At 36.9% G+C, this 17,722-nt stretch overlaps 1 protein-coding gene across 3 annotated transcripts in view; it reads right to left on the bottom strand.

The window, feature by feature from the left end:
- The window catches only part of FAM81B (family with sequence similarity 81 member B), an 81,906-nt gene extending 64,631 nt beyond the window's left edge, over positions 1–17,275 (bottom strand). Inside the window, exons 1-4 of one of the 3 annotated variants that reach the window (XM_072606103.1) lie at positions 17,123–17,275; positions 16,641–16,738; positions 9,309–9,373; positions 99–342 (exon numbers count right to left, since the gene is read on the bottom strand). In XM_072606103.1, coding sequence (XP_072462204.1) covers positions 99–342; positions 9,309–9,373; positions 16,641–16,738; positions 17,123–17,258 — 543 coding nt within the window. In that variant the 5' untranslated portion in view covers positions 17,259–17,275. Of the gene's footprint in view, positions 1–98; positions 343–9,308; positions 9,374–16,640; positions 16,771–17,122 lie in introns of all 3 variants that reach the window. The other 2 variants (XM_072606104.1, XM_072606105.1) reach the window with 2 other exon arrangements.
- Between the last annotated feature and the right edge of the window lie 447 nt (positions 17,276–17,722).

Raw genomic sequence — 17,722 nt, forward strand, 5'->3', positions numbered from 1 at the left:
TCAAGGAGAACACATTTAAGTTATTTAAAAAATGGCACTGGTAAGTAGATATTCTTTGAAATAGTGATGCCTCCCAACGGGGGAAGAAAAGAAATCACCTGGATGTTTTGGTTGAGTTTTTTGACAATGCTGGTGATAGTCTGGATGTGGTTTTCCAGCAGCTGCCGGGCCAAGGACTCCTCCTTTTGGAATCCCTGGCTTCCTTGAAGACAAGATGAGATATCCTCCTTGATGCGAAAGGCCTGTTCGAGAAGAATAGCCATAGTTCTCTCCTGGCTAACTAGTTGTTCTTCTATGGAGTGCCTTGGATTCCCTGGAATGGCAGGAAGAAAAGGCTGATCCCTGGCCGGAGGAGAAAAAATAGAAATCAAGACTTTTATATTGATAAACCTGAGGAAGGAGAAACCAAATTGGAATTCTTGTTGCCTATTTCTTTCTCTTTTCCACCAGGATCTGTCAAATCATGAAATAAACAGACCTCTGTGAAACAAGGAGGATGAGGGAGGTTTTAAGAACCACTGTGGTCAGAATCTTGATCTTATGTTCCTTCTAAAAGGCAGGTCTATCTCACCACTGTCTTGACATCATGCCATACATATTTAATGTTTTTCCACATAAACAAATGGTATGTTACAATGTAGCAGTTTTGCTCTATAAGGTATAAGGAGGAAATCTGTTAGGGAAGAAATCAGTTATTCTTCTACATTGTTTTCCTCTAGTACACAGATCATCCAACTACAACCATGTTACTAAGTTTACGATGAAACCAGGGGTATGCTGGAGCCAGCTTGTAGCAGCTCTGAGAACCAACTGTCAAATTTTCAGCTTGTACATTTCCACCTTAGAAATAGACAAATGCTACAAACCAAGGCCTTCTTTATTGTTTTGTTGATTGTCTAGACTTAAAGTGATGGATAAAAGTGTTAACAATGCAGATTAAACCTAATAGTGTATTGTACATATCTTAGAAAGCCAGCTGTCAAATATTTGCCAGCATACCCCTATGTATACATACAATTAATATAAAAAATATCTTTTAATATAGAATGAGATATAGGAGTTTGGGAGTTAAGCGTGTCTATTTACAAATGTGGAGGTGGCTATTTGTGAAGTCTTAAAGTAATTCAAAATCAAATGAACAATCCCATGCAAAACATGAAGATCAAGAGAGAGCTGTACCTCCAACTGCTGTAGAGTTCTAGAATTACATCTTACATGTGTTTAAATCAATCAGCAAGCCTTTATTAAGTGCATACTATGTGCTAGGCACTGGAGGTGAAAAGACAAAATTAATTGATCCCTGCCCTCAAGGAGCTTAGGTTCTGTGGAGGGAAACAAGTATGCAGAGAAATACATACAAAATATTCCTAAAATCAATATGAGATAATGGGGAGGTGGGAGTGGAAGGGAGGAAGTAGAACCTAGGCAGAGTAGGAAAGACATCCTTCCCGTAGGAAATGATGTTTGAGTGGTGCTTTGAAGGAAATTAGCGTTTCTAAGAGGTTCAAGAAATTATATTAAAGGAATGGTTAGAAAGACACTTTGGCCATAGAGAAAAAAAGCTTATTTTGACTGTTGTCTGTCATAATTTATCAGTATACAATTGAGTCTTGTTTTCCCTTGTTCTCATCTTTCTTCTAGAAAATATAAAGTCCAAACAAACTTTGAAGATCGTGAGGTTTGTTAGCTAGAGATGACCATAGGAGTGGTCTAGTCCAAATCCCTTGATTTATAGATGAGGAAACATTTTTAAAAACTCCTTCCTGCTAGGACTAGGACTAGGACTCACATTTGTGCTTAAGTCCTGTAGATAATAATGACAAGCTTTTCCCATAGCATCACTGGAACAAAACTTTTAGAGTTTTTGGTTTCTTTTGGTTTTTTTGACACTGGCTCTCCTCATCTCTCCCAGGCTCAAACACCAGTGGCCCACAGGAGACTCATCTCACTGCTGTTCAACTTGGAAGCTTTGACTTGCTTCATTTCCAGCCTAGGCCAGTGTGCCCTCTGCAGTCAGAGCTCCCAGGGGCTCATCACATTAGTGCTGGACTTAATGCGGACAGCCAACTGGCTTTATAATGCTCTGTGCAGCCCAGAACTCTTTAACTTGAGGGTTCACTGTCTTCTTCCTCCTTTTCTCCCTTTTCAGCAGGGACTATGGTGTACACCAACCAATCCTGGCCAGTTATTTTTTTCTTTTAAAAACATTGGAGAGAATGCTTGAAGAGACCAATGAGGAGCTTCGAAAATTTAATTTTTTTCTGGTTTTTTACACCAGGAGGTACTCCTAGAAAATAGGTTCTTTGTTTCTTCCTGGCTTGATGCTTGTTTTCCTCTGTTTGTGATGTCTGTTGGCCTCAGGCGCAAGTCCCCCTTTGATCAGCAACCAATGTATCTTGGACTGGTTTAAGAAGCTTAGTAGAGGACTGTGATGAATGACTGCAGCCTTTGTTGGTCTTAGTGACAGTGGTTACTTACAACATTTATCCTAAATGAAAGATAAAGCTTTCACTGCACCATAAAGGTCATATTGCAAAATGCAGCCAGAAGAGAGAATGGCTCCCTATAAACATGTTGCCACAACTGATCTCAGGGGACAATGAGGAAAGAAGGTGTGTTGCTTTAATAAATTATCTCCATAGCGAGCCATATTTATATAGCACTTTAATAATCACACTTTCCTCATAAAATAAACAGAGTATTTTACAGATAAGGAAACTGAAACTCAGAGAGATTAAATGATAAGTCAGTTTTGTCCCTGGGCTGGAATCCAGGACTCCTACCTGACAAGAGGTCCAGGGCTCTTTGTATTAAATATACTTAGAGGTTCCCCCATACTACAGAAAGTCTCTAGCCCTTCTAAACAAAGCTAATTTTGCCCTAGGAATCATTTTGATCCTATCCCTCTGCAGGATAGCTGTCCAAGGGGTTTCAATGACTAAATTTTTTTTAACCAACATACCTTTGTGATAAATATCCACATAACACAAATCCTCAGCCCTTACCTCAGAAAAAGCAAATAGCTGAGCCTGGACTTCACGACCGTGATATTGATGTTTCCCTTTCTAGAACTGGTTAGGGACCCCTTATCAGAGCAGAGGGAAACCATCAAAGGCTTGAAGAATTAAATATAACTTCATCATGGAGAAGGTGGACCTTGAAGAAGTGTTGAGTGTTCATGGTAAAGGGGGCTGATGAAACCTCACATCCCCACCTAACTTCTAGATATTTCAAAACTAAAAACCTATAACATCTTAAACTCAGCAAGCTAGATGTTGTGAAATTGGAGGAGATATCAAATGAGACAACTGGTGCCAGATTGTATCTTAAAATTCAGGCAGGCATGGTTAGAGTTGATACAATAGGACATAGGGAGCCATAGATTTTTCAACATGGGATAGTATAAAATAAGGAACGTAGATTAACTATCTGTGATAGTTTCAATGGTCATTGATTCTAAGGAAAATGTGGTATTCAAGGAAAATTCATGTGGCAGCCACATATGGGCAGATTGTGTTGTAGGGTAAGATTAGGAAAGCCAGGGAGGAGTCTGTGGATGAGGGCAGAAGCATTGGAATGAGACAAAGGAAGGTTTATGATATTTTCCTACTTCTCCATTTCTGGCAGTATTACCACCACTTAATAGTTTATTTTCCACATTTGAAATCCTTGGGGTTCTTTCTGATTCTTTCCTCTCTATCCCTTCTCGTATCCAATCATTGCCCAAGACCTGTTGGTTCTGTCTTCAACATGGTTCTCACATCTTTTTTTATCCCTCTATTCCCTCTACCCTAACATGAATACAGGTGTTCATTATCACTTTCCAAGGCCATTACAATAGTTTCCTAACAGGCTTAACTGCTTCCACAGTCTCCCCTTTCCCATCTACCCTCCACAGCACTGTCAGATTATGCAAAGGTCTTTATGCTTACAGCTAGCCAGGGTCACTTCCTCGTCTCAAAATCCTTTGATGCTTCCATATTGAAAAAGGTAGGATCCCATGAATTGGAATTCTATAGGGGAAGCCAACCCAGAAGGATGTGAGTAAATTTTCTTTTTAGTTTTACTTTTGACTGTTGTCATTTATTGGTTTTTATTTTTAAAAACTCCTTGGCATGGATATAATTTGTTTTCACACCACCTAAGTTTCCTTTCCTATCTCTTTCCTTCCCAGAAAGTCATTGTTAATACCAAAGACTAAAAACAGTTCAGCAAAATGGACCAATAAAATGAAGATGCTTGACATAATATGAAGTTTTTTATACCCCTAGTTCCCTACATTTATAAAGATATGAGGAAAAGCATATGCTTACATCTCTTCTTTGGGATCAAATTTGGTTAATATAACTTGCATAGCATTCATTTTTTGTTATTGTGTGTCATTGTTCAGTCCATTTATATTGTTACAGTCCAAAGTCGCCAACGATCTCTAAATTACCAGATCTTACAGCCTTTTCTCAGTCTTCATCATTTGATAGTTTTCAGTCCCTAGAGGTGGTGCTTAATGAAAGTGTAAGATTTCCACTTCTTATAGGGATGACCTTGAAGCCATTTCATACTGTCCTGTCAGAGATGTCACTTAGTGATCCTGAACCAAGGAAGAGAAACAAGGTCCTATGAAAAATAAGGGGAATTCTCAGGGCTCCTGTAAGGAAAATGAACCAAGCAGGAAGCACACAGACACAGGTACACATATATACACATCCTAAACATGCTTTCCCCTTTGCTAATTCATTCTCTCTATTTCAGGTTTTTTGATATGACTCCTGAATATAGTCTAGAGACGAGAATCATAAAATCTGATAATTACATGGTTCTATAAGGTTTTCAAAGTACTTTAAATGCATTCTCTCATTTGAGTCATAGTATAACCTTGCAAAGTAAATGCTCGAACTACTGATCTTCCTACTTTACAGATGAGAAAAGTGACCCCCAAAGAGGTAAGTGCATTGCTCAAGGTTGTACAGTAAATGTCTGAGGTAGAAATTGACCCATCTTTCTCTTTGCTACACTAAGCCTCTAATTAAAATGACTCAATCAGTATATTGCATAAAGACCACTAGATGACCTGAGTTATCTCCAAACAATATGATAATTTATTTTTGTTTTATCTTCTGATATATCAAAATATTACTAGGCCAAGGATCATAAAATATCAGTCTTCACGATGCAGTGGCAGAAGTAATGTATCACTGAATAATAAAATGACTGCCATCACGCTAAAAAAATATCCCTGAAAACAATCCCTTTCAGACTCTGGAAGCCTTATTCCACTCATAAGAAGAAATAATAAATCATTTATCATTTTACCCATTTGACTTACTGAAACTTTTATGTGCACAGACTTTAAATATAAAGCATTAGCAGTCAGCCAGAGGGCCTTTGCCTCCCCAAATATTCTCCTGTGAGAATTATTGAAACATATATTGGCTGCAGTTCAGCCTAAAGGGATGCCAGTAGAAATCACTTCATTTCCATATCTCCTTTTCTTTTCTGGAAACTTAGAATAAGAGGTAGACCCACTATGAATAAGAGATTATATTCACCTTAATGTCCCATCTGCAAAGTTTTAAATCAAATTAAGGATCTTCAGAGTTACAACTCATAAGTCTCAGTGGAAAATAAATTTTCATAGATCATAAAATGTTAGAGCCAGAGGGCACCTTACAAATGATGTAGCCCAATCTCTTGGCAGCACGCAACTCTGAGACTTCTAATAATGTACAGAAGATGGGTTTGCTCTTCCCTCCATAGCATCATGTCAGCAACTCTCTCGTGGAAGCTGGAGTAGGGATATTCCATTAGGTAAGCTTGCACCTTAGCCCCTGGCCAACTTTTCTGTTTTAGGTTGCCTTTCCTGAGTGAATGACCAAGTATCACCCTTGCAATAGACATGTCCAGACTTTAAAGTGACCTGGTGAGTTTAAGAGGTCCAGAGGTCCTTTGAGTCCAGCTGACTGGAAGAAACTAGGAGTTGCTTCATTGAAAAAAGATGACTGGGAGTTATTTGGATAGTGCAGTGCCATGGTGAAATGTGTCCATGTCTATTCATTATTCTCATAAACTGCTTCAAATTTTGATCAGGTTTAATTGTTAACTTCCTGGGAGAGATTATAATACTAGTTATAATTTAAGTTGCAGAATCCTGGTTTAAGTTGTTCTGTCAATGGGCACTTGTAAGAGTTTTTTATATTTTAGTATTTCTTTTCTGTGTAGAAAATAAATAGTAGCTCCATGCCTGATTCATACAGGGGAGATCTAGGCATGAGCCAAGAAGTGATGCTTTAAATAATTTGTCACTGGAGTATTGAAGTGGGGGTGTAATGAATCAAAGAGTATAAAACAAGGGAACCTCATCCCAGTCCCTCTTTGTAGAGGCCAAGATCCCCCAGAACTGAACTCAGGTATATGTAGAGCAGAGGGACTCTTCAGGAAAGAAACGAAGTGCAATATCTTGGACCCATAGGCCTGGTACTGATTCCCAATATTACACAAGCATTCTGTATCCCCTTCTCCCCAAATTATTTTGAATATAATTGAATATTCTATAGAGATAGCATGCGGGAATGGGTAGAGTGATTGACTTGGAGTGCTGACTGGGCCCACTACAAATTTATGTTACAAAATCTCACCTGGACCTTCACTGTTCAAGGCAATTTTTTATTCCTCCTTAATTGACTCACCACAGTAGCTTTTCACCACTCCTTAAATCCCTCCCAATATCTTAGATGAAAACTTTGCCTCATATTTCACTGAAAAGTTCAGGCAATTCCCTGAGAGCTCCCTCCCTCACTCTCCTCCTTATCTCACATTAGTCAGTTACCTTCTGACACTATCGCCTCCTTCCTCCCATCTCTTCTTGCCTAGGCAAATTTCCTTATCTGCCTCTACTTCCTTTCCTCTCATTGTTCTTCACTCTCTCTAATCTGACTTCCTACCTTATCACTCAGTTGAAGTTACTCTCTTGAAAGTTATCAGTAATCTCTTCATCATCAAATCTCTTGGTCTTTTCTCAATGCTCCTCCTTGTTGACCCTTTTTGTAGCCTTTTGGACTGTTGATCACCCTCTTTTCCTTCATTTTTATTCTCTTTACGTTTTGTGATATTACTCTATCCTGCTTCTCTTACTTATCTGACCACCCCTTCTAAGTTTCCTTTGTTGGATCTTCAATTAGATCATTCCTGCTAATTGTGGTTGAACCCAGGGTTCTGTCCTGGGTCCAATTCTCATTTCCTTCCCTACTATTTCATTTGATGATCTCATCAGCTCCCATGGATTCAATGATCATTTTTACACTGAAGATTCTCAGATTGCATTCTGGGCTGATGGGCAAAATAGAGCAAGCAAAGCCACAAATCCAGGAAAGTACCTGGCATGCCTAGGGGAATGGTGAATAGACTAATCTTGGCAAATGGACAGATTTATAGGGAGATATAGAGGGAGAAAGAGCTGGAAAGGTATTGTGACTATCACACTGAATCTTTCTCTTCGTCTTAGTACTGAGAACTTTCTAGGAAATGTCACCTTTCCTTATACTTTTTTTTAGCTACACAAAGAAATAAAGCCAATTGACTGTCTCCAAGGATTTTTTAATCCTTTTTCATCTACAGACAATCATTAGATTTTAACCAAATACACTTGAAGAACTGATCCTTCTTCTTCCTTACAACAGGTTTCAAGTAAATTTAATAAACACTTATATAGTTCCTTAAAATGCCTCAGGCACAATAGTCTTTATTATATATATTATATTATATATTGTATTATATTATATATTATATTATATATTATATCATATATTATATATGATGATGAATAAAGTAGTGTTTGTCCATAAGGAAATGTTCCCTTACGAAGATGTGATATGCTTTTTATTTATTTTGTCCAGATTTGACTTTTTTCCTTCATAGTTTTTGAAGAGTTACATGTCACTCTAATATTGTTTTGCATGTTTGAATTCTCCCATTAAAAGAATAAGAGTTACAGAATGGATACAGGATCAAACTCTAGCTATTTATTGCTTATAGGAAAAAAAATTAATGAAAAAAAGAGTGCCTAGATTTAAATTGGGTCAGTTTAAAATATGTCACATTCAAGAAAGGCAGGAATGGCAGTACTAGTATGTGATAAAATACAACTCATGCTAGAAAACCTTAAAGGAAATACACAATGGTATTATGTAATGATGAAAGAAAAAACGATATAACAAATACATAATACTTTTTATTTTATATGTTAAACAATCCAATCACTAGTTAAATCTGTAAAATAAAGCTTAGGAGTAATCCAAGAAGAAAGACACAAAAAGTAATAATAACAGGGACCTTCAGCTCTCCTTTATCAGGACATGACCAATTAAAATATCATCAATAATAAAGAGATCATAGATCTGAACAGCTTATTAAATAAAATGAAATTAACATATGTATGGAGAGAACTGAGTAGAAGCAAAGAATATATATTCTTTTTAAAGAACACATAATGATGGTAATGATGGTGGTGGTGGCGCGTGCGCGCGCGCGTGTGTGTGTGTGTGTGTGTGTGTGTGTGTGTGTGTATGAATCCCTCCCCAGGGCAGTGATGGGGTAAGAGAAAAGAGATGTTTCAGTATGAGCTTTGGGAGATGCAGGTAGTAGCAGAAAGTTTTGCTGCATTGCAGAATGCTTAGCAAAAAATCATGTGGGGACCCTACTCCCTCCAGTTCTCATCTGACACTCCATGCTAATGAACGTTTTCAAAGCTTCATTTCAACACACATAATTACCTTCAAAAGGGTCTAAGTAAGAACATGAGTCAGGATCATTAACACTTTTTAGCCTACATCTATGGTTTGTTCATACCTTTAACGAGTTTCACTAAAGGTTATTAGTTATTATTATTTTGTAGACACATTTTGGATAAGATCCAGTTTTTTGAAAAAGCTGACCAAACTAGTAACATGAATAACAGAAAACAAATTTTTCTTATGATATTGACTACATATACTCCCCCTTCTTTGCCCCCCCCCACCAGCCCAGTTTCATTACAAAGGGTTATCAATTTATCTTGAAATTCATAGTTTCCTATATTTTATCTTCTGGAATTTTATTCATTTAATTTATAATAACAAAGAAGTTCATGAAGGTTCTCCTTGTAAAATTTGCTTCCTCTTGAGAGCTGAAAGAAAGAACTGGGATAGTTCAGTCTACATTGTTGGCAAAGGAATAGACTACTATGACCCCTCTTGTTTCTTGTAGACCTTTGAGTCTACAACTAGGCATTTCAACAGAAGAGTAAATAATTAGAACTATTGAAAGTATAGACTTACTTGGGAACATACTGAACTAGATCTGTGGAATTCTCAGTTGACATTCTGACTGAAGGAAATCTTACCTAAAACAAAAGTCACAAGTTTTTAAGATGTTGTTATCTGCTTTACAAACATTTGAATTTCAGACAGTAGATACCTTATGCATTATATCAGGGAAATTCATTTAATCTCTTCTGTGGCTTATTTATATTGCTAATAATGAAAAACAAAAGCCAAATTTACAAAGACACTGGTCAGTAGTGTGCCATACCTGTGATAACTATCACTCATTATGGGAAATTCCCTTTTATCCATCTTAATAGATTGCCCACATTATATACTCTAAAATCTTCAAACATTGCCAAACCTTCTCCTGTTGACTATTACACCAGAGTCTTTCAGCTAATGCTAATTCAATTTGTTTAAAAAATATGATTCTTCCCTTTTTCTAAAAGAGAAATATCTGTGGAAGCATTTACTAATTTTTTTTAAATGAGCAAAACTCACAGAAAGTCCTTAAATAATAAGATTTCAGAAGTCATAAATTAAAAGTTGATTATCTATGGAATGGTTCAGTTACTTTAAAGTAACTGATCACATAGTGAATTATTTCTGGCATATTGACTAAAAGTAAAAAAAAAATCTATCCAAGTATTTTTGTTCCAAGGAATTCTGAATGACAGATTATTGTACCCAGTGCATACTTTTCAGGTATACTCAACAACTCTTTTCCCATAAATTACTATTATTGAAAATAACTGGATATACAAAAATTGGAAAGACAACATGAAATGTAATGAAATGATATTATACTAGAATGTATGAGAAAATCATTATGGTACTGATAATGTGTTTACCCTCAAACGTATAATTTTAAAAATACTCTTATGAGGGAAGAGGCAGAATTGGAGAATGAATATGGGACTGTCCCTGGAATCAGAGAGACCTAGGTTCCTGTTCTGTTTCTGGTACCTTAGCTGTGAGACAATGGGCAAGCCACCTGACTACTCCATGACCTGAGGCTACGTTCTAAGACTATCTCAGAGACTAGTGCCAGTGTGCATCCTTGGATGGATTTCCCACATTTCAACTTTCCCTTACCAATGAAATCACAGGTTTAGATCAAAAAGAAAAAAGAAAGAAATCAAGTATAAATATTTTATATTGCCTTTGATATATATGTATGTTTATATATGTAAGAGTTATATATATATGTGTGTGCGTGTGTGCGTGTGTGCGTGTGTGTGTGTGTGTGTGTGTGGGCATACATATTTATACACACATGTGGGGGGTAGAGAGAGAAAGAATACAAATTCACCCTAATTTTAACTCAAAAATCACTGAATGATTTAAGTACTGGAAGTTTAGTAAGAGTGACATTCTATATCAATAGATTACAAACTGGTGTCCAGAAAGCACACACTATATTTAGCATCAGGCAACTTTGATTAATATAATTTCCACTAGAGAAGTAGTGTGACCTGATGGAAAGAGGCCGAGAGTTGGAATCTCAGAAAGCCTAAGTTGATTCCTGCCTTTGACATATACTGATTGTATGACTTTGGAAAAGTACCATGGCCCCTCCCTGCTCCAGGCAGTGCTCTAAGTCAGACTTTAGATTGGTGAGCAGGGAAGGTATCCATTCGCATCTGCCAAAGAATTTTCCACATCAGCATCCTCTTGTACTAATGAAATCTCCACAAACAAAACAAAACAGGAAAAAGTGACCCTGTGTAAATCTCTTAACTTTTTGCTTTATCTAAAAAATAGGGCTAATAATACTTATCTCATCAGGTGGTGTAAGGGAACAACATGTAATAAACCTTAATTCAGGTCATCAAGCAGCACTTATTAAGCACCTACTAATCCAATCCCATCAACATTTATTAAGTGCCTATTTTGTGTGAGGCACTGTGGGATACAATGAATTAAAAAAAAAAAGATAGCTTGTTCTCAAAGAATTTACAGTCTGAAGGGGGAATTAACACATAAAGAGAGGCAGGAAAGGGGGGCACCAGGAAATATCTGGCATGGGTTCAACTTGGTCTGTGGAAATGAATCTAGGCTGAGCAGTAGATGCAGAGTGGACTGATCAGAGTCTAGCTTCTGCTCTTTATAAAGGAAGGCATAGGATTCTTCAGCCCTCTAATCAGAGGGGAGAGGAGGCTTAGGGAGGCAGTGTCAGTCAAGGCTTGAATTAAGCAGCATGGTTAAGCTTATTCTGGGAGGGTTACCTTGGAGTTGAATAAACTCAAGGTCACCAATTATTGGGGTAAGGACTCATTATTCAACAGAAACTACTGGAAAACTAGAAAAAAGTCTGGCAGAAATTAGAATTAGACCAACATCTTACTTGATATGTGGTAATATGCTCCAAATAGATAGATGAACTAAATATAAATGGTCATATAGACATAGACATAGACATAGAAACTCTCCCTTTTGCAACCATGGTAAGGGTTCGAATTTTTAACTAAGCAAGGTTTAAAAGTGATAATAGAAGATAAAGTGGACAATTTTAATGACATAAAATCAGCAGTTTTGTGCTAAAAAATACAAATAGAATTAGAAGAGAAATTAATTATGAAATTTTTTTGGCAATTATCACTGATAAAAGTATCTGATATCTCAATATTTAGGGAAATGACTTAAACATACGTGAAAATAAGTGATCCAAGAATACGGACAGGTATTTTTCATATATAGTCATGCAAACTATCACCAACCAGAAAGCACCCTTAATAAGAGAAATACTAATGAAAGCAATTGAGCAGAAAGAAACAAAAGAACAAAAACAGAAAGGAAGAAAGGAAAGAAACAAAGAAAAGAAAGGTAACAGCATCAATAAAACAAATACACAGGAGGAGATAATATTACAAAGGGGACAGAAACTGAAGAATTTTATTACTATCTTGGTTAATTTAAAATACCTTCCCAATATATACATGTATGTATGCACATATGTAGCTATACACACATTATGTGCACACAAAAAGAAATATTACTTCCCTGACACAACATATACACTAGCTACATTTTTATAGATATGAATATCTATTTATACATACCTATGAATGTATACATGCATACAAATGAAAAATGAGAGAGGGTAAAGACTCATAGACTACTCAGAAGCTTCTTGTCAATAGATGAATAACTTGAGAAAAGAATCATATGACAAGCATCAAATAACATCAGGAAAATGAAATTGATTGTATTTTAACAGAAAAGAAGTGACATTACTGATGAGAGTCATTCCTGAATCACTTATCTTTGTATAATGAGACAACTAACTTTTTAGAGCAAAGATCAAAATTAGTACAAAGACAGAAGAACAAAATTAAACAAAAATCCAGGGTATTCAATTGACAGGTATCTTGGACATGTCAAACTGGATGTCTTGGAGACAGTTCAATCTCAACGTTTTCTAAACAGACTTAAGTATCTTTTCTCATAATCTCATTCCTCTTCCCAATTTTCCTATTTCTGTCAAAACATCATTCTTCCATTCTTCCAGGTTCATTATCTTTGACTCTTCCATCTTCTTCATTCCCTATGACCAATCAGTTGCCAAATATTGCCATTTCTACCATCAAACATCTTTTGCATCTACCATTTTCTCTCTAGACGTACAGCCACCATCTTGATATGGACCATCATAAACTTCTTGCTTGTATTGTTGTGACCTGCAGTGGCCTCCAAACTGATCTTCCTGTTTTACTGTTGGCAAAGTTATTTTTATTAAGTGCAGATCTGTCCCTGTCATTCCCCTACTTCATAAACTTTAGTGACTCTTATCATCTCCAGGATCAGATATGTACTTCTCCATCTGTCTTTTAAATATTGGTCCAAACCTATCTTTTATTTCCCTAGGTAGCATGATGGATAGAGTGCTGGGCCTGGAGTCAGAAAGACTTGTGTTAATTTCTAACCTCAGACAATACATGTGTGACCTTGGGACAAGTTATTTAACATCGGTTTGCCTCAGTTTCATCAACTATAAAATAGGGATCATAATAGGTTCATATGAGATAATATTTGTAAAATACTTAGCACAGTATTCAACTACATTTAATATGCATTACAAGTATTTAACAGATTTTTGTTTCCTTCTTTCTCTTTCCTCACTTTATAGTCTGATCAAACCAGAGTAAAGGATATCACCAGAAAGTGTCTCTGATAAGGCCTTATTTCTCAAATATTTAGAGAAATGCATCAAATTTATAAGAATATGAATTATTCCCCAATTGATAAATGGTCAAAGGATATGAACAGGCAGTTTTCAGAAGAAGAAATCAAAATTATCTATACTCATATAAAAAATGCTCTAAATCACTATTTATTAGAGAAATGCAAATTAAAACTCCTCTGAGATACCATCTCATACCTAACAGACTGGTTACTATAACAAAATATGAAAAATGACAGATGTTGAAGGAGGTATGGAAAACTTGAGACACTAATGCACTGTTGGTGGAGTTGTTAGCTGCTCCAACCATTCTGGAGAGCGATTTGGAACTAGGCCCAAAGGCTACAAAACTGTGTATACCCTTTGCTCCACCAATACCACCACAACGTCTGTATCCCAAAGAGATTAAAGAAAGGATAAAGACCTATATATATAAAAATATTTAAAGCAGGTCTTTTTGTGATGGCAAAGAGGGATAAAGGGAGAGAATTTGGAACTAAATTTTTTTAAATGTTAAAAAATAGTTTTTACATGTAATTGAAAAAATATTTAAAATTTTATATTTACCTGCAAATAATAGGTTAATTACAAAGGAGTTTATTCATTAAAAAAAGGATATCATCAAGGAAGTCTATAATTAAAAAAAAGATGAACTGGCTAGGCAAGAATGAAGGGTAACAACAGGTAGACAGATTGAGGGCTCTGCTAATTTCTTTGCAATGTTGAGAAAAACTGAGGGAAGCCTCCAGCATTTTGGGTACATCTTCTATGGTGAATTTGCACACACACACACATACACACACACATGCACGTATGAAACACTTGGGATGGACAAGCATTGCTGGACTAAAATCCACTTCACTGGAGAAAACATCCAAGTTGAAGAGATTGTAGAGCTATGCAATTGCCCAAGGACAGAGAACATTTCTATTCAATCCCTGTTTCTTCTATTAGTTTCCACTGTCTGACCACTGATGCCAATAAGTGTGTACATGTGCAAGGCTGTTGTGTAGCTAGTACTTCAGCCAAACATAGACTCAAAGTTTAATTCAGAATTTCAGTCATTTTCAGTTATGTCTGACTCCTTGTGACCCCATTTGGGATTTTCTTGACAAAGATACTGGAGTGGCTTGCCATTTCCTTCTCCAGCTCATTTTACAGATGAGGAAAGTGAGGCAAACAGGATGAAGTGACATGCCCAGGGTCACGTAGCTAGTAAGTGTCTGAGGCTGAATTAGAACTCAAGAAGATGAGTCTTCCTGGCTCCAGGTCTGGTACTCTGTGCATACTGTGCCACCTCACTTACTGGAGAAGAAATGCTTTCTAAGGTTTAAATAGACAAATGTCCTTTACAGCAAATACTATGAAAAGGAAGTTTTATATATTAAAAGGCTATTCCCGTGACTCGTGGGTGATCTGAGTTAACAGTGCCTTGTTGGCCAAGTTACGTACTACAACAAAAGTTTTGTTATTTCCCATGTCTGTGTGGCTTCCACACTTGTCTACTCCACCCAAAACTTGGGAATCTAGGTGAACACTTTGTACTTTCTTTTACGTGATTGTGCATAGTTTGCATTATAGGCAGGCAGCTGGAAAGGAAAACTGATCAGGCCTTATTAGGCTCCTAGATGCTTAGATTTAGAACTACAAGGATCCACATAAGCCCTTCCATCAAACTCCCTAATTTTACAGATGAGGAAAATGGGCCCTGAGAGTTCAAGTAGCTTGCTTTTGAACTCAGGTCTTCTGATTGTTTTCTTTGCTATTTCTGTTGTACCACAATGCTTCTCTACCCTTCAGTACCCATCAGCATATCATCCAGGCTTTCCTTGAATTACTTCTGCCAGAAAAATCACTGTACTGGTGCTGTGGTAGTTATTAAGGAGAGAACAGACATAACACCTACAAATGAGTTATTTGTAAAGTGGTTAGCACAGTGCTTGGGACACAGTAGTCACCGTATAAATATTATTATTAATTATTGTTATTTTTTTAAAGAAACTATTGAAGGGAGAAAAGAAAACTGCTATACCTATCTAGCCTCTTCCCCATACTGGTGATGAAGAACCTGGAAAGGGCAAGATTCTGTCAAGAAAAGTCAGTCAGAGAGATATTCTGGAGTAAGAGTTGGTCTTGGAGCCAAGAAGACCTGTATTCTAGTCCAATCTGATCCTTACTGCTTATGTGACCCTGGGCAAGTCACTGTCTGTCTCAGTACGTCAGACAATCTAGGTTGCAGAATAGGTACTAATTAGCATTTATTGGTGGAAGGAATTTCCTCTCCAGAAGTTCCCTATCCTGTAGAATGGAATTCACAGGTCTTGTGCAGTAGAATGAACCATCCTCCTCCTCTCTCTTCTAACCTCATTTTTTGAGCCCAGAAATACTGTTGTCAAGGGAACCAGACAGTCTTATACCTCAATCCAAAAAAATATTAAATTGGAGATTTTTTTTCCCTCATGACAAATGTGACAAATACAGAAGAATGGAAAACCTCTACCTAAGCTGAGGAAGGATGAAGTCAGCAGAGCCAAGAAAACAATATATATAATAACTCCAAGATTATAAACAGAAAGAATGAGCACACACATGCAAATTAACAAAAATGGATGTGGCCAAGTTACAAAAGTAAGCATGGCTATTTTATATGAAGAGATATGAGAAGTTCTCTGTCAGAACTTATCACTTCTACTGCCTATCTGGTTCTGATACCCATCTAACTATTCTCATAACCAACTTATTGGTTAGGCATCAGAAGCACCCCTAGCCCAACTCTTTGCAGAGGCAGGAAGTCCATGAGTGTGGTACGTTGTTCATATCTTCAGACTTCTGTGATATTTTGATCAATTCTGATTTTTCTCTACTTTTTGTGTCCTTTAAAAATACTACTTGTTATATGGCATCAGCCTCTGGGAGGAGTAAAGGGAAGGATCCTGGAGAAAATTTTGCTGATGTTAAAAAAAAACATCAATAAAAATTTATTTTAAAAAATGCCTTTTCCTTGTATAAAGACCAGTGTCTTATGTGGGATAAAAGACTTAAACTTGGGGATTTAAGTCCTTTGTCAGTATGTTTTGGACCCCTCTAAACAACATTCACATTATGGAAGATCTTAAAACTGAATGTTCTACCCCCAAATATCAAGACTCCATAATACTTGCTTTTTTGTGTGTGTCACCGGCAGCATCGCATAGGGAGCCATCAGTTCTGCAGGTCTCCTGGTTGGCTGTCTCAGAGGTTCTTTTGTTTACTTCAGTCTCTAGGTTACCAGAATGCTGAATCAGATAAAGGCTGGATAAGCAAGGGAGATTATTCTTATTTTTCTTCTTGGAGTGCTGTTTCTAAGAGCTATGCAAAGATTCTATGGGAAAAAGCAGCTCCTAATGTAGAGGGGATGTTTTTCCCCCGTCGTCTACTAACAAGCAGAATATGATAAATTTCTCATTATTCACAGGTGATTCTTTGTGATGCTTCCTGGGAACATACTTTAGGACAGTGTCACCTTTTAAGGTCAAAGAGACATGAGAAGAATTATGCACGATTTGTCATTGCATTTTGTCCCAGTCTTAAAGACTCTTTAGGTTTAAATTCTTTTATGCTTCTGCTAAGAAATATGAATGAGAGAAAAAAATGAGGCAGATACCTGAGTTCATGATGCTTGGATTCGTAGGTGTGTTAAAGCAAACAGAAGATGTACAGAGGTGTTCTTTTACAACTGGACTTTCAGTGGACGTCATCATGCTCCAAGTTTCTGGTTGTCCAAGGGAAATACCAGACATTGTGACTGCATTAGGGCTCTGTGATGTCAAAGGTTCATCTCTTGCTCATTAAAGAAACAGAATCTGGAAAATGCCAGAATCTTCCATTGTTTTTCCTTTACATCCCTTGTCAACAATGAAATGAGATCATTTATGTGCAGCCTCAAGTTCATAAGTCTAGGAAAGTTGTCATTGAGATTGCTGCTGAAAGTTCTTAAGACAACTGAATGGATTTTTACTTAGAGGTCACAGGAAACAGTAAAGTTTGAAGGTGGTATTGAGGACGCTGGGGTTAGAAATCATCTTCCTAAGCCATGGGCAATTATGGGTTGAATTAGCACATTAGAGGAGCTTTGCCCTGGCATGGGGTTCTTCTTTCACTTCATCTCTTGCATATTGGGACTCTTGTGAGTTGCTGCTGTGGAGGATGGAATTTGAAAACTGAGGAACAACGCATTCCATCTCATTAAAAGAAGACAGTTCTA

Source organism: Notamacropus eugenii, chromosome 4 (assembly GCF_028372415.1).
Source record: "Notamacropus eugenii isolate mMacEug1 chromosome 4, mMacEug1.pri_v2, whole genome shotgun sequence".
NCBI classification, from domain to species: domain Eukaryota; kingdom Metazoa; phylum Chordata; class Mammalia; order Diprotodontia; family Macropodidae; genus Notamacropus; species Notamacropus eugenii.